At 41.4% G+C, this 17,448-nt stretch overlaps 2 protein-coding genes across 2 annotated transcripts in view; one reads left to right on the top strand and one right to left on the bottom strand.

Annotated features, from left to right (window-relative positions):
* HCLS1 (hematopoietic cell-specific Lyn substrate 1) overlaps nucleotides 1-15,132 on the top strand; it is a 27,941-nt gene extending 12,809 nt beyond the window's left edge. The window contains exons 4-14 of the mRNA XM_037836510.1: nucleotides 1,544-1,673; nucleotides 3,354-3,464; nucleotides 5,738-5,792; nucleotides 8,817-8,927; nucleotides 9,561-9,616; nucleotides 10,219-10,288; nucleotides 10,875-11,083; nucleotides 11,498-11,599; nucleotides 12,117-12,348; nucleotides 12,489-12,560; nucleotides 12,765-15,132. Of these exons, the coding sequence (XP_037692438.1) occupies nucleotides 1,544-1,673; nucleotides 3,354-3,464; nucleotides 5,738-5,792; nucleotides 8,817-8,927; nucleotides 9,561-9,616; nucleotides 10,219-10,288; nucleotides 10,875-11,083; nucleotides 11,498-11,599; nucleotides 12,117-12,348; nucleotides 12,489-12,560; nucleotides 12,765-12,901 (1,285 nt within the window). The 3' untranslated portion in view covers nucleotides 12,902-15,132. The remainder of the gene's footprint in view (nucleotides 1-1,543; nucleotides 1,674-3,353; nucleotides 3,465-5,737; nucleotides 5,793-8,816; nucleotides 8,928-9,560; nucleotides 9,617-10,218; nucleotides 10,289-10,874; nucleotides 11,084-11,497; nucleotides 11,600-12,116; nucleotides 12,349-12,488; nucleotides 12,561-12,764) is intronic.
* FBXO40 (F-box protein 40) overlaps nucleotides 13,580-17,448 on the bottom strand; it is a 31,881-nt gene continuing 28,012 nt past the window's right edge. Inside the window, exon 3 of the mRNA XM_037836497.1 lies at nucleotides 13,580-17,448. Within this exon, the coding sequence (XP_037692425.1) occupies nucleotides 17,233-17,448 (216 nt within the window). The 3' untranslated portion in view covers nucleotides 13,580-17,232.

Genomic DNA, 17,448 nt, shown 5'->3' with positions numbered 1-17,448 from the left:
TGGAGGCGTTGCTCCACCCATTTGGGATGGGTCTAAATTGAGTCACTGGAGCCATATAAATGAGCTGACAGGCAGAGGGAACTCAGTGCAGCTGTGAGTGATGTTTTGAAGAGGAGCTACAGCTAAGAGGGACACTTTGAAGAAAGCACAGGAGCTGCAGATGAGAGACAGTTTGAAGATGGTGGTTGAAAGCAGACTCTCGCTCTGGAGAAGCTGAGAGAGGACAAATATCCCAAGTGCAACTAAGAGTGACATTTTTGAGGAACTGCAGCCTAGAGAGGAATGTCCTAGGAGAAAGCCATTTTGAAACCAGAACTTTGGAGCAGATGCCAGCCACGTGCTTTCCCAGCTAACAGAGGTTTTCCAGACACCATTGGCCATCCTCCAGTGAAGGTAGCCAATTGCTGATGTGTTACCTTGGACACTTTATGGCCTTAAGACTGTAACTGCATAACCCAATAAACCCACTTTATAAAAGCCAATCCATCTCTGGTGTTTTGCATTCCGGCAGCATTAGCAAACTAGAACAAGGTTCTCTTGCCCAAATGATTCTAAGAATGCCAAGGGGTCCTTATATATCCTTGTATTTCTCTCGGTGCTGGTGCTATGTATGGTACTAGAGCTCCATTTCCTCAGCCAAACAGTACACAGAGGTGTCTCTCAACTCTCTTGAGTATTGCAGTCACCTTCATAGTAAAGATGGAAGTGAGTGTGACATAAGAGAATGCCTCCTTTTGGTGTTGCTCTCTCTTACAGGTAGAGGTGTCCCAAATCAAGGTTATTTGAACCCTAAAATGTTACAGCAATTAATGATTAGAATACATTTTGTAAGTTAGTTTTCATTAATTATTAGCACTCTCAGGACTTATCTAATTTTTGGAGAGGAGGGAATTAATTCATACAAGAAAATAGACAATATACTAGGGTATACATTTCCCTAGTGCTTAATTTTTTATATTCATCATTTTTAAATGACTGCTTACTATACCTTTGAAAGATAATGTTGCAGTTTATTTAACTTTATTCCCCAATTATTGGCCATATAGATCTTTTCTTGGTTCTTGCTATTATACACAGTGATTCCCTGAATATCATTATACATTAACCTTTACCATATTTAAAATTATTTTCTGGGACTAGAATGTGTGGGTCAAAGGGTATGAATATTCTTATTGAGACAGATTACCTGATTGCTAGAAAGCAAATCCATTCAGAAAGGAAAGTAATTTCTCAGTTATAAGAATGTAGGTATCAGTGTCCTCTTAATACTTAGGAATGTAAACAATGGGACTGAACATCAGAAGGTTATTTTTGTGAGCAAAATAGGCCAAAGGGAATACTATTGGCTTATGGAGAGCTTGAATCAGGCTATGAAATGCAAGCCATACTGATCTCTTACACCAGACCCATCACTAGTTAATTTGTGGGCTCAGGTTATTGCTAAAACCAAATAGAACAGACATCAAGATTTTCATTTTCCTGAGAAGGAAGGATCATTGACTGCTCAGTGCTAGATGAGTCTCTGTCTTGTGATTACTTCCAGCATCCACCAGCTACGGAGCAAAGTGTCAGAGGAGCATGATGTTCTCAAGAAGAGAGAGATGGAATCAGGGCCCAAAGCATCCCATGGCTATGGAGGCCGGTTTGGGGTGGAAAGAGACCGAATGGACAAGGTGAGTTGAAAGAAAAGAGATTTGCTTTAAAAACAAACAAACCAAAAGAACATTTGACTCGTTGTTGATTTTATGGTTTAAAATTTGCTCAAAAGTTCCAAATTTGTTTAGGCTCCAAAATTGAGTGTCCACATACTATTTGTATCAGTGTTTTTCTGATCTTAGTATGTAAAATATAGATGGCAAAAAAGAGAAAGCAAGAATTTAGAAGGTCTGGCCTATTGTAGGCCCAGCCACACTGTAACTCCTAGACTCAGGAAAGAGGGGGCACAAGTGGAGGAGGGGGCATATATTTTAAAATTGTTTACTACTTTTAAGTGTTTGTGTGTTATGTCTACTTTACAACTTCTCTCTTATTCTTAACTTTATTGTGTTTTTAGTGCTCTTTGGTATACATCATATATATGTTGTACACATAGGTGTGAAAATCTTTATGTGAATTTATCCATTAGAAGGTCCCCCAAGTATAAATATTGATTTTCCTTTTCATCCTTTATCCATTACATACCAAAAAAAGTATTACAGAAGAATGCTTGTATACTGAATCATATTTTCTGTTGACTTCCGAACCTCAGAGATAGAGTTATATTCCTAGGAAAAAAGGTTTATCTCCAAGTAGGAAAAAAAAAAAAAAAAGCAATCTGATAGTCTTTAGCTCTCATTCAAGAAGTGTTTTGTTTTATCATTGTGCAGAGTGCAGTGTAGGCATTATATTCTCTCACAAAATTTCTAGGAAAAAAGTAAAATATATAAGCATTCATTCCTTCATTCTTAAATTCAACAAGCCTTGTAAGCTTGACCTACACAAATAGGTCAAAATACAGCAAAATGAATTTCTAGGACCTCACATAGGGCAATGCTTCATATCAACCTCTGTACAGGTGTTGTATTTCCCAGCTTGTGGTTGAACATATAGGAGGAAGGAGAAGTTTCTAATTTCTTCTCATTGAGACTCTGCAAGACGGTATCATTATTTAGTTTGAAGTATTACTCAATAATCAGGTCACTAAAATATCCATATCTAAATATTAGAAGAAAAATACATTTCAAAACCAAATACAAAATAAAATGAGTAGGTAAAATGACAAGTGGAAGAGAATAGAAAGGATTTAACTGCTGTCTTGGGCTTCTAATGGCCTTGTCTACCAGCCCTCTTTGGTATGAAGTCAGTCACTGTTATATATCAGGGCTCAGGTGGCACATCTGAAATTTGATGGCTAAATAGGAGCAATGATCCAGAATAAAAGCAGCTGGCTGTTTTTGAAAATGATTCAATACCTATTATGGTATCCAGTCGGTTCCCTTTGGTCTTTCCCCCATACCTACTCACATTTTTATTTGGAGGCACAAAGCCCTTGTTTTAGCTTCTCTTTTTGTTTCTTATTTAAATACTTCTCTGTCTACCTAGTCTCTATTCCTATGGCTCCCAGCCCATCCTATGGGAGTCTCCTGAATGATGGATTCCTAATATTATTAAAGAAGAATCAGGGTTGTGCAAGGCTGCAGAAAATGTCACACCTTGCTCTCCCATCACATATTCCTTGACACCACTGTCAGAAGCGATGAGTCTCACCCAGAATGGAATTTCTTACATTCTTACATCCCACACTATCTCTGTAGCCTCCTATTGTTTAATGGTCATTTTCATCTTGTCATTCACTCTGTTCTTGATTTTCTCAGAGCGCTATGGGCCACGAGTATGTTGCTGAGGTGGAGAAGCACTCTTCTCAGACTGATGCTGCCAGAGGCTTTGGTGGCAAATATGGAGTTGAGAAGGACAGGGCAGACAAGGTGAGAGACAGCTTTCTCCCCACACCACCTACCTCAAATCATGCCAGACTTACCAAAACTCACCCTGAATGTGGGCCCATGCTTCTCCTGGGGAAGGATAGGACAGTGGGTGCTGGGAGGGTCCAACACCATCTTGAGGAGAGCTCCCTTGACCTTCCTCTGCAAGTTCCTCCATTGTTGGAAGCCATGTGCTGAGCTGAAAGGCCTTAATTTAAATGAGACAATGACTCTTAAGTTCTCTATTTGAATAAAGAATCTCTTGAGCCATGGGTTTTATTACACCTGTATGCATGATAAAAGAAGAGGGAAATTCCAGCTCCTCTTTTGTCATAACCTTATGAATACTGATGCCTTTTAGGAAAACAGAGATGTCAATTTAACATTATTACCAGGGCAGGAAATAATCACGTAAAACAACTAATTAGGAACAATGTTTTAGAAAGTAAAGATTCCTTTTCATAGGATTTAGTATATATCTCTGAAGTCTGGGTATTTTAAGGAGTCCTTTGTTCAAAAAGAGCAATTTTAAAGACACAAAAAAAGGACAGTAAGATTATAGGATGATGTACTGCACAAGACAGTAAGATTACTACTCACTGATGTTCTCAGTTCCACACCTTATTAGATCAGATTCCTTGCACTTGTTTTTATGCTGCAGAATGGTGTCTCTTTCCCTGCAGCCACAGAGAGAGAAGGACATCTACCTCACAGCTGTCTGAGATTCCTTTTTCCCAGCAGTTGCTAATTAGGTAGGCCTGAATCCTTAAAGCTAGGATGTTATTTGTTTGCATTATAGGGAAAAAAAGAAAAAAGAACAGAAGAGTTCAAAACATACTATAAAGGAATGGAAAGGGCAGAAGGCAATTTTTTAAAGGCAATAATGGAATATGGAGCATGTAATGTTCTTCTGATCAAAAGGGGGATGTGAAAGGAAATGAAATAAGCTTCAGTGGCAGAGAGATTCCAAAAGGAGCCAAAAGGTCACTCTGGTGGGCACTCTTATGCACAATATAGATAACTCTTTTTAGGTTCTAATGAATTGCAATAGCTAGCAGTAAATACCTGAAACTATCAAAGTACAACCCAGGACCCTTGAATCTTGAAGACGATTGTATAAAAATGTAGCTTATGAGGGGTGACAATGTGATTGGGAAAGCCATATGGACCACACTCCCCTTTGTCCAGTGTATGGAGGGATGAGTAGAAAAATGGGGGCAAAAAAAAAAAATGGCACCCAGTGTTCTGCTTTACTTTAATTGTTCTTTTTCACTTTAATTTTTATTCTTATTATTTTTGTGTGTGTGGTAATGAAAATCTTCAAAAATTAATTTTGGTGATGAATGCACAACTATATAATGGTACTGTGAACAACTGAATGTATGCTTTGTATGACTACATGATACGTGAATATATCTCAATAAAAATGAATTAAAAAAACAATGTTCTTCTGTAATCAGGATGGAATTTCCTATTCCATCTTGACCCCTCCTGTCTTTGCCTGATCTCTCATTGTCGAATCTTTTGTCTCATGGAATCACCTAAACAATCAGTATGACTTATAAATCAAGGAATAATACATCGTAATAAAGGTCTTAAGATGCAAAACCTTGACTTGGTTAGAGACTAAAAGTTACTGAGCCAGATGGGGACAGAGCAACGCAGTTCTGGAACATATCCAGTTCTGGAGCCAGCCAGGATGCAGACTTTCCTTTGTTGCCTCCCATCCCACTGAAATCCACACCTCTATGTTTCTGCTGCTGAATAATGAAGAAGAAAAGGCACAGGATAATCAATTAGGCACAGGATCCCTTATATGTGCATAGTGCTTTATAGTTTACAGAGTACTTTTCTAGCTATGATCTCACTTTAGTTTTGTAAGAGTTAGGTAGGAAACAAAGTGCTAATTTACCAAATTCTCCAATGTAGACACTTTATATACCTTGTCCCATTTAGTTCTCACAGTTTGGTAGGGATCATTTCTTCCGTTTTCCAGCTGAAGAGATGTGAAGCATTTAAGGGCCTGTAATGTTAAGGAATATAGCCAAACAACTCTAAATAGGGGAAGTAAAGTTTGAATCTAGATCTAGCCCATGTTCCTTGCTCTGTAGCACACTGCCTCCATGGCAGCTCATCAGTATACAATCTGTTTCTACATTGAACCCCTAAACTCAGCCCTAAGCCCCAGTAAACTGAGCTGGGAGTAAAGGGAGGCAAACAGGGAAGAAACTGACGGCCCTAAGTCTTTAACCAATGCTCTTTCCTTTTCTCTGCAGTCAGCAGTTGGCTTTGATTACAAAGGACAAGTGGAGAAACACGCATCTCAGAAAGGCAAGAACCCTGAACTTCAGCCTTGATCAACCACCTGACTGACCTAAGCTGCTCAGACTTCATCTTCCAAGAGCTGTCATCGGCTCCCTTTAGTTCTATGACTCAGCACCCCAATAACTTATTTTTTAATCCAAGCATGTATTTGCTTTTTTCCTCCTTTATTGCTTTCTATGAAATGATCACATTTTTGTTAGTCCCCCATTTTGCCTCTAATGGATTGAGACTAATGCATTCTATTCCTTTATTTTTAGAGCTTATCGTTATGTATTAATATGCATCTTTGACTTAAGTTTAAGTAAAAAAATAGAAATGTGAGTAGACTTAAATTAATAAGTGTCTCCTTCCTGAGTAATAGGGAAATGTAGAACATTTTAGCTACATTCTTTCCAATAACCGTATTATTATTGTCTAGTATTTCAGTTCTATATTTTTTTAAGCCCCACAAAAATTAATCATTATTACTCAGTGAATACTTATTTAACTTTACCAGCATATTTACCAGTTCTTAGCTCATCATTGTTTATTGTATCTAGTTTCCTCCTGAGATTATATCCATCTTGCTAAAAGTATATCCTTTGATAATTCTTTCAGCAAGAGTAAATGAAAGTACTCACAGTCTTTGTCTGAAGAATGTCTTTATTTTGCCCCATTCTTCCTTGTTATTTTCCATCCATCACTTTGAAGATACTATTTCATCATCTCTGGCATCTCTCGTATTAGTCTTATCATCTTTCCTTTTTAGGTAACATGTCTTGTCTGTCTGTTGTTGTTGTTTTAAAGATTTTCTGTTTGCTCTGATGTTCTGCAATATTATCAGGATACATCTAAGTATTAGATCTAGTTTTATCATCTTACGTGAGACTCATTACTCCTCTTCAACCTGAGACATGACTTGCTTTAATTATGGAAAGTACTCAGACAATTTTTCTTCAGATAGTGTCTCTCCTCTTCCCTTTTACCCTTCTGGAACTCCTATTAGATATGTTCTAGACCTTTTCATTCTCTCCTCCATGTCTCCTAGTTTCCTTTGTCTATTTCCATCTGTTTATCACCCTGCACTGCATTCTGGGTAATTCCTTTGCATCTATGTTTAGTTCATTAATTTTCCCATTGGCTGTATTTATTGTTTAGGCTGTCAATTAAATTTTTAACTTTCAGATATTCTCATTTCTGGAAGTTTCCTTTAGTTGTTTTGCAAATCTGCTGTTTCTTTTTTCCTGTACTTTCATTATGCTTTTTTTTATTGTTGTTGTTCTTTAAGCTTTTAATTATTTTAAACATATTTATTTTATAGTTTCTTTCATATTGTTATTTATTTTCAGCTCTTGGGGGTGCTGTTTGATTAATCTTAGTCTTCTGTTTGATTAATCTGCTTTCCCTAATGATAATTTATTTCCTTGATGGTTTGTAATTTTGTATGTTAGCTTATTTCAGTAAAGGAGAGGGGTATTTGCTTTACAGGAGTTTCATGTGTCATGGGTTGAGGTGTCCCATAAAGAAAAATTTTACCTTTTCTTCTAGTGTAGCTGAGGGATTTTAATGGTAATGGACTATTTTTTTCTTCTGGTTTTTTTTCCATTATGAATTCAATCTTTTAAGTAAATATAATTTCTTCTGTCAGTTATGGTATGTTGTAGTTTTCAAAGAATTTGTCTATTTCATCTCTGTTGAGAAAGTAGAGGAAGTTTCCTTCTATTTCTACTATTCTGTTTTTATCAAGAAAGGGTGCTGCATGTTGTCATGTGCCTTTTTTGTATCAACTGAGATAGATGATCATGTGTTTTTTTCCTTCATTCTGTTAATGTGATGTATTACATTAATTGATTTTCTTATGTTGAATTTGACTTGTATATCAGGGATAAATCCCACTTGATCATGGTGTATAATTCTTTTAATAAGCTCTTAGATTCAGTTTGCTAGTATTTTGTTGAGGATTTTTGCATCTATATTCATAAGAGCTATTGGTCTATAGTTTTCTTTTCTTGCAGTGTCTTTATTTGGCTTTGGTATGAAGTTGATGTTGGCCTTGTAGCATGAGTTAGAGGTGTTCCCTCCTCTTCAATTTCTGGAAAAGTATGAGCAGAATTGGAGTTAAGTCTTCTTGGAATATTTATAGAAATCCCCTGTGAAGTCATCTGGTCCTGGACTTCTCTTTGTTGGGAAGTTTTTGATGACTGATTTCATCTCTTTATTGGCAATTGATTTGTTGAGATTTTTTGTTTCTTCTTGAGTCAATATAGGTAGTTAGTAGCTTCTAAGAATTTGTCCATTTCCTCTAGATTATCTAACTTATTGGCTTATAGTTGTTCATAATATCCTCTTATAGTCCTTTATATTTCAGCAGGGTCAGTAGTAATGTACCCTTTTTCATTTCTGGTTTTCATTATTTGTATCCTCTTTCTTTTTCTTTGTCAATCTAGCTAAAGGTTTGTCAATTTTATCTCCTGTTCTTATATAGAAATTAGAACCCTAGACACCAGATACTAACCCCTAGGCATTAAATCTGGGACTAAAACACCCTTGGGGCTTTTGTGGTATCAGCTTAATTATCCTCATACTTACTGCTTTGATTCATTTCTGTTTCTAGATCCATGAATTTTTCTTTCTTCTTTTCTTTTGAGCTTTACTATTAAAAAATAGATTGTTCTGTTTTAGCTGACATTTCTATGTATTTGTATGGCTGTAGGGATAGGCATCCATTTCAGATTCATCTGCCTTTTCTTTGAAGATGCTTCACGTTTTCTATACTGCCCCTTCCTTGAAGAAGACAGGAGAAAATTGGAATGATTTTCTCATCTTGGGATGGAAGTGAGGAAGGAGTAAAGAGGGAAAGAGTGAATAGTATTGTATTAAAGTGCATAAAAGAAGGCTTAGGACTCCATTTCATTTTAATTCATCTGGATTCAAGGCCTGCTTTCTTCCCAGGCTGCTAACACCCTGCACCCATTCCTCCTGACTTCTCTTTTTTCCAACATTGTCCTGTTGGCTGAGAGTGGGCCTTCATGACTGCTCCTTCAACCATAGATTACTCCCATGGCTTTGGTGGCCGTTATGGAGTGGAGAAGGATAAACGGGACAAGGCAGCCTTGGGATATGACTATAAGGGAGAGACGGAGAAACATGAGTCCCAGAGAGGTGAGTTGGGGTTGGGGGGAAGGGAGGTCACATAGTGGCATGGGGCTGACCCAGAGACCCCAGAAAACTGAGGGGTAGATGTACAGTGGATGTGGTGGGATAAAGAATAAGTGTGTGTGGGTTGGGGATACCAAGAAGAGTGAAGAGGAAAACATCAGGATTAGGAGCAGGGCAGAGGAGAGAGGCCAAAGAAGAGGGGTAATTAAGGGATGAAAACAGGCAGAGTGGGCAGAAGCAAGATGGTGGTTAGGCTACGATTCTTAAAGTCCCCTGTGCCTCACAGAGGATGGAGCCCTCCTTCCCTGGGACATACAGCGTATGCCTGGAGTGCTGTCCTTCTAATACTTTTCCCTATTTCTTCATTTACATTCTCCTCCCCTATCACTTCTGTCTTTTTATGTTCCCTCCTTCCATTTATTTCTCTCTTCCACTCTTTCTCAATTTTTTTCTCCCCACTTTTTCTGCCTCTCTACCCACCCATGCCTCTCTCTATCCTCTGATTCTCCACTTCTTCACATATGTCTCTGTTCTCCACATTCCTGGTTTCTGGTTTTCTTCTCACTGCTCCTTCTCCCAATCCATTCCCAGCTTTTTAATCTCCTGTTCTGACTCTCAGAACTTTCTGTCCTGCAGATTATGCTAAGGGCTTTGGTGGCCAGTATGGGATCCAGAAAGACCGAGTGGATAAGGTAAAGCACCAGAACACCAACATCTTGAAAAGAGTTCCCTAAACTGCACCTGAAGTGGGCATAGAAGAGTAAGCGAGAGGCAGAGCTGGGAAAAGGATGGATCAGTAGTAGTAGGTCCTCCAAGCCTGTGCTCCTGGGGTCCTGCACTCCCGTTGACTGTCCTCTGCATCTAATGAGCATGATGTCTTCCAAAGCCTTGGCTTCAACTGAGGAGACTGGAGGGAGTCAGAGACAGAGACAGACAGAACCCAGAGAAGAATGATATTACACTTGAATTTTCATTCATTGATTAGCATTGCTTAACCCAGTCTTTATAGTCTTTTTTCGCTGTCCAACCCTACACAAATTCCTCCTGATGCCAGGGACCCTCGTGCATTCTAGGTAACTGGCTTGGAGACATGAGATTCTAGGTACACTGAGCTTTTAAAAAAGAGAGTGGAACCCACCAGTTTAGAACCTCTTTGCCCTTCTTTCTGCCACAAAACAACAATATTGGAATACTCTCTCCAACTATTGAGCTACCTACTCCAATGACCCCAGCCCCCAATACTGCCTGCTGGGTCACAACCACACCCCGCCCCATACTCTTCTCCTACCTGCAGAGCGCTGTTGGCTTCAATGAAATGGAGGCCCCAACCACAGCTTATAAGAAGACAACACCCACAGAGGCTGGTAAGTCTTAATGATCCCCTCTCTCTGTTCTCCTTAACCTCCTTTCCCTTCTGATTCTTTCTGGTCTCCAGACCGTTTCCTCAATGCCTTTCACTACCTAGAATAGCTGAGGAAGAAGTGATTCCTTATCCTCAAATCCAAGATTCTCTCTCTCAGAAAAATCTGTTAAGGGGATGAGAGGTAGAGTAACATTGGCGAAGAAACCGGGATAGGACACAGGGAAGAAGGGTTATTGCTCTGGAAGGATAGGTTGGGGTGGGGGGTTGGGATAGAGAAGTAGAGAATGAGGTGGTGGCCAGAGGACATACATATTTAAGGAATATAGGCAGGGAAGGAGGCTGGTTAGTGGATCAAGACTTATAATTTAGAAAGAACAAGGGTTTGAGGTAGTGTGGCCTGGCTTTATGGAGATCTAGGCTTCAGTGCCATTCCGTCTCTTGCTCCTCCATCAATACCTCTTTACCATCCCCTCCTGGAGTCCCCTTCCCATCTTCTCCTCTTCTGGATTTTTGACTAATTCCTTTTCCTCCTTCAAGTGCCCCTCCCCACCCAAGACAAAACTAATTCTTCTTGACTGTTTCTGCAGCTTCTAGTGGTGCCCGTGGGCTGAAGGCAAAATTTGAATCCATGGCTGAGGAGAAGAGGAAACGGGAGGAAGAGGAAAAGGCACAGCAGATGGCTAAGCGGCAACAGGAGCGAAAGGCTGTGATAAAGAGCCATGAGGCTCAGCAGCCCACAGTGCCTGTGGAAGAGCCAGTGGTGCCAGCCCCATTGCCCAAGAAAATGTCCTCAGAGGTGATTCCTTGGCCCTCCAGGGTCTTCATCCAGGGTCCCTTGCCCAGACAGGAGCTAAGGGGTCAAAATCATTGCCAGACAATAAGGCAGAGTCCTCCCCTGTGTTAGAGACTTTAACTGCTATTCCTGTCTTCAGGGTGTTTTCAGTCTAAATGTGTAATTGGACCTCATATACCAGAATGTTAGGGAAAAATGAGATAAACGTAGCACAACACAAGACAGGTCACCAGTCAATGCAGCTAGTCATTACTGCAGGAACTAAGAGGAAGGAGCTACCACTTCAGATTGGAGTCCATTTTGAGAGATGAGGTGAATTTGGATTGGCAGAGAGCCGGAGGGAGTATCCAGGTAAGGAAAAAGTAGAAGAGAGAAGATGGGGGCTTGCTTACTGGAGAGATGCTTTAATCTCCACAGGCCTGGCCTCCAGCAGGAAGTTGTCCATCATCAGAGCCTGAGCCTGTGAGAGACATCAGGGAACTTCCAGTGCCCTCCCTACCCTTGAGGCAGAGTTCCCCGGTAAGCAGAGTCCCACAGATTCTGACCCTACCCCTCCAATATCCTCGTATCTAAGGAAGGTGGGCTGTGTAGAATGACCAACCATCTTGGTTTGTCTCAGACTGTCCTATTCTTAGCACTAAAAGTCCTATACCCTGGGAAATCCCTCAGTCCTGGGAAAACTGGGACAATTGGTCATCCTAGCTATGGTCCTCAAAACAATGTCCTCTTGCTTTAATCTTTCCTGGTATTCCAAGGAATCTGACTGGCTTTCAACTTCCCTCCTCTTTCATCTTTGTGTTTCCCTCCCATCATCTCTTGATTGATGTTTTGAGTGTTATATATGGGAGGAGGTTGAGGAATGATGAGGGATGAAGGGCCGGGTTCCCTTGGAAGGGCTATTAGATGGAGGCAACAGTGGAGGGTAGAAATGGTTGGATGGTGAAAGATGGAGTCTTAGCAGTCCCCCATTGGGAGTTTTGGAAGAGGAAGTTCCTAGTGAGTGGAAGTCATCCTGCTCTGTACTGTCTCTTCTCAGGACAATGAGGAGCCTCCAGCTCTACCCCCCAGGACTCCAGAAGGCCTCCAACTGGAGGAAGAGCCAATCTATGAAGCAGAGCCTGAGCCTGAGCCTAAGCCTGAGCCTGAGCCTGAGAATGATTATGAAGATGTTGGGGTCATGGACAGGCATGAGCAGAATGATGGTTCAGAAGGGGACTATGAGGATGTGCTTGAACCTGAGGAACCCTCTTTTCCCTCCACCCTGGCTGGTAAGTGGTAGAGGGAGAAGCAGTTCCTGAATTTGGTCAGCTCTGGGGGAGAGGAAGAGGAAGTCCCTCCACTGCACAGCAGGATCTGTCTCTGACTTCTCCATTTTCGTGAGACCATATTTATATTTCTCACTATACAGGATCATCGGGCTGCCCAGCTGGGGCTGGGACCAGTGGGACCTCAGCAGTAGCCTTGTATGATTACCAAGGAGGTAGGTTGGGAGTGGCCTGAGGGGGCTGGTGCCTGTAGACCCCTGATACAAGAGAAGGTAATGGACCCTGGGGGCATCACAGAAGGACTCAGGCTTGGGGTCAAGAAGACGGCCAGCCTATTTTCCTCCCTGAGGTTTATAGTGGCACAAGGTGGGAAGGATTCCTGTATGACCATCCTAACGTCCCTTCAACTTTCTCTCCAGAGGGAAGTGATGAGATTTCCTTTGTTCCGGACGACATCATCACTGACATTGAGATGGTGGATGAGGGCTGGTGGCAGGGACGTTGCCATGGCCAGTTTGGACTCTTTCCTGCAAATTATGTCAAACTCCTCCAGTGACTGGCCTCACTGTCTTCCACACTGTAACTTACCATGTCCAAAGTGGCTCTCCTCTAACCCTTCCCCATTTCTGCTTCAAATGTCTAACAGGATATCATATGTTGCCTGAGTTCTGGGGAAACTTCCCCCTCTGACTCCCTTAAGGGCTTGGGGCAGAGTCAGCATGAGGAAGAGTACGTGCCCTCAGTGTCCTCTTTACTCTGAATGAGCCTCAGGTCATGCAGTAGACCGACTATTCAGGGACACTTACCTTGTGGTCCTGCCTCCTCCCTCACAAATGCCCCTTCTAACCACCCTAAGCTCTGCTCTCCTCTCTTTGTGAATTCTTTGCTTACCTGGAAGGTATACCTAAACTTCTGTTTGCCTGATTGTGCTATTTGCCTACTTTCCTTCCCTGCAGAGATTATCTCTAAATCTTCTCTCTGTCCAACCCTAAAGTTGGAAATAAAGTGGGACTATGGTTCACCTTCATGCTGAGGTAAATAGTACTTTCTGTACAGCCATCAATGACCCTGGACTCCCATGGGCTCCAGTTTTTCTCCTGTTTCCCAGGCATATCCAAAAGACCCTCTCCTACCACTGCTTCTGCCCCTGGAGTGGTAGGGTCTTTTCCTTCGGTTATACTCTAAACCCAATCCAAAACAGATCAGCCTGGGAAATGGGCAGTAAGATGGGGCAACAGGGAGCCATGTAGTGTCCACATTAAAGTTCAACCTCTACTGACTTTAGCAGTTGTGGGAAACCGGCCTGGGAGTAATGACCACTCTCTTTCAGTGGCCATGATGATCTCATGATAGGAAAGAAGAATAAGGAGGTTGACCAAGAGAAAAGATTAAAGCTAAATGACTAGAGACTCAGGTGAGGTGTTAAGAGGATTTTGAGCCAGAGAGAGCGACCTCTGTTTGAGAAATTCCAGGCTGCCTTGTAGCTGGGTGACTGAAATCAATAGCCAGGGAAGAGGGTGGATGGAGGAAGACATGGAGCTTCTGCCTGTCCAGGGCTAAGACAGTTAGGAAAAGAGGCAAGGACATTTGGACGTGTAATGGGCAATAAGCAAATCACCAAGCAAATTATTGTCATGAAGGAGAATGGGAAGCCAGGGCAAAGTGGGTTTATCCCAGCCCCAAGCCATTGGGTCCAGCCTCAGTAAGGTCAGAGATAGGGGATCCTAGGGTAAACTCAAAATAAGTCAGGGATTTGGTTTAGGAGATCTTTGGTTGTTTCATACCCAGTATCTGAAGCTGAGTTCAGCTTTCTCAGTTGGAGGGCAGTGGGAACAAGGAGGGCTAGGATTGTGACTGAGATACACAGTGGCTTCAGGACTTCACAGAGTTGGTGAGATGCCCATGTGCCTAGAGCACTGCATCCCCCAGGCTCATTCCTAGGCTCTTCTTCCAGACACACACCCCTCTGGCTTCAGTGATGACTTTTATGCCATTGGATCCCAAATCTGTCTCTAGAACTTACAAATTCACCCAGTTAGCCTTTCAGAGTTAAAGTAGCTTTTATTTTCACTTATAGAGATACTGGGATTTCTAATAAATAGCAGTAAGTCACCATAGAAATACACAATCTCACTCTTCACTTCAGTTTGATTTGACTACACACATAAATCAGGCTCTTACAGTGGCTTTCCTGGTTACATCTCCAAGGTTCCACCTTGGTTTTTGCTTTTCCCTTCATTATAAGATAGAATTTCTTTTTTCCAAATTCCTATAAAACGAAGGCAACAAAGTCTTTCTCCCTTCATGTTCAGCGGCTCTCTACTTTGCTCTGACATTCTTGATGGTGATACTCATCCAGGGCTCAGCTCATAGACTTCCCAATCCAGGCTCCTATTTCTGGGTACACACTCCCTCTTCAGGTCCTCTGAGCTGCTCCTTAATCCACAGCCGTGTCTAGCTGTCTGGCCTCTGTCAGATAATGCACCCTGCTCGTGCTGCTTATTACCATTTCTTATCACTAACCAAATTATCTGCTGTCTAATCCACAGTCTCTCTAAAAGGCTTCTCTTCTGCTTCATCTGCCCTCTCCACAAAATGATGCTCCCCTTTCTCTCTTTTTTCTAATAAAATAAGAAACCCAGAGTGAGTTTTTTCTTCCAAATAGGAAGGACTAGATTCAAATAACTTGAGACTGGTATGAGGTGAACTCTCTTCCTTCTTTCTCACTTCGGTGTTTGGTGGTTTCCATTTACTCCTCTTCACTGAATAAACCATAATCAAACCTTAGATCACACTCTAGTGATATTTATATAATGGTGACTTCTTTACAAACATGAAATATAAAGCAAACAATAGGTATTTGGGAAAAATAGAGTTACATTACCAAATAGTAACACATGGCACATTAAAGTGAAAATAAAAGCATATTTTGTTTGGGGAATTGCTCTAATGCACTCTTTGACCCTTCTTAGAAGTGGCATCAACTTCATATAAACCAGATCTAAACCATATTCAGAAAGGGACCCAGGCAATAACAAGCAGACAGATTGACTAGACTCTTTCTTCTGTTGGCCAAGTTCTTTGTTCTCTGCTCCCCAATAATACTTGTCCTCCCTTCCCCTAATTCTTACTTGCTTGGCACCAACTAAGATGACAGGGCTATAAACAAAGACAAATGGCTTCAGCTACATTTAGAGCTGAAAGACTTCTTGTACATGGCCCAAGGACATGAAGCCACATCAAATAAATCAGCTCTATTTGGTTCCCACCTTAAAATCACCATCTGTATAAAACCTGTTATAAATAACTAAAGGAGAGATGCATTAAACCATTAAGGATAACTATGTAAGATAAAATTTTGCTGTGCTAAAAAACAAGTGTATTCTAACTTTCATCTCTGGTATGTCATCCTTTAGTGCAAGGGTTCTCAACTGGGGGTGATTTTGTCCCACAGAGGACATTTGGCAATGTCTAGAGACATTTTTGATTGTCATAGTGTGAGAGTACTCCCAGCAGCTAATGAATAAAGGCCAAGAATGCTACTAAACATTCTACAATGCACAGGACAGGCCCTCACAACAAAAAATTATCCAGACCAGAATTCCAATAGTGCCATGGTTGAGAAACCCTGCTTTCAGGGATGCCAGTTTCTATTGTGTATTTTTTATCTCTGTTCTTGTGATTATTCACTGTTTGTTACCAAAAACTGGCATTATCACCCATTTTAGACAGGCTGGAGTCATGGCCAGCAACAGGAAGGAGTAATTTCAGGGAACCACCATGTTCACATGTCTTCCTCCCCAAGGTCCCCCAGAAGGTACCCAAGTGTTGTCTAGGACTAGGTGGCTAGTGCCACAGGAACTGCACTGGGCCTTGTTTGGACTTTGCCAAATGTTTGGTTCTCCATTCTGGCATGACACTGAGGTTGAGGTTAGCATCTTGATATCATATCAGGCAGCACAGGGTAACTACTGGGCTGTGCTTATGCTCTCCCTATCCAGACCATCTGGCACCTTGATTTATTTATAGCTCCTATCTAGAACTTTCCAAGAACATAACTTTTGGAAGAAAAGAAGCTTGACTCTAAGTCATTGTTAAAATGCAAAACAAAACAAAACAAAAAAACAAACAGACTTGGACATTTGTTCTATTTTTCTCCATTAATATAGGGTCTCCTTTGGATTCTCCTCAGTTTTTTAAGGCCTTCCTTCTACATGTTACCCAAGATCATACACAACATACTCTGTGACTTCATTTCTGCCTTGCATCCTTTAACCTGTGGTATCCCCAGAGGCCCTCTGTGCTCAGCCAGGGTGCTCTTTTCTGTTGGGCTCTGTGGTGACTTGATGGGCTTAAAAGCAGTGGGGTGAGGAAAAAAAGCCCTGGACTTGGTTCTAGACAGAGGCTCCCAGCACCTTCCAACCATGTGCTCTTCACCCTGAGTGCTCTGGGAGGGGTCTCTCTGAACCACAGTCCTCAGCTCTGCATTGCCTGCCACACGAGTTTGAAAATGCTTTAGAAACTAAAATGCCCTTTCTAAAAGCACATGTCTTTACTGGTTATGGAATTTCATTGCTTTCTTCACCTAAGGATATGGGTTCATCTTCTAAATGGCTTCAAGGTTACCAAATTTTCTCTGCAGACTAATTTATTTTAGGGAAAATAAGGCAAGGAAATCAATCAATATGGCACCATAACAATTCTACAAACCATGACTTAGGAAATTCTTATTCCTTGTGTGACTGCTCGGGTTTTGAAAGACACTATACATTCTATTACACACAGAGATGCACATATGCAGTTTATAGATGGGAGTCCTCAAAACCACACTCTCTCCTACTTTCAGTGACTCCAAGGGAGAATCCAAGAATGGTGATGTCTGAGTCCTTAGTAGGTATTTCTTCCTTGTGGTCTGGGTTGAAACGTGGAGACCAAGGTCTCTCGGGCCTTCTCATGGGGCTGACACATGCTGGTCAGAAGAATGGGTTCAGTCTTGTGCTCTACGATGTTGAAAGGACAGACTTTCAGGTGCTCAGACATGGAGGTGATGTCATTAAACTCCCAGCTCTTGATTTTGGAGAAGAGGCTGCTGAACTGCCAAAT

The sequence above is a fragment of the Choloepus didactylus genome, chromosome 1, assembly GCF_015220235.1.
Source record: "Choloepus didactylus isolate mChoDid1 chromosome 1, mChoDid1.pri, whole genome shotgun sequence".
Taxonomy (NCBI): domain Eukaryota; kingdom Metazoa; phylum Chordata; class Mammalia; order Pilosa; family Megalonychidae; genus Choloepus; species Choloepus didactylus.
Note: the sequence above shows the minus strand (reverse complement) of the source record. Positions and strands in the feature narration are given on the sequence as shown.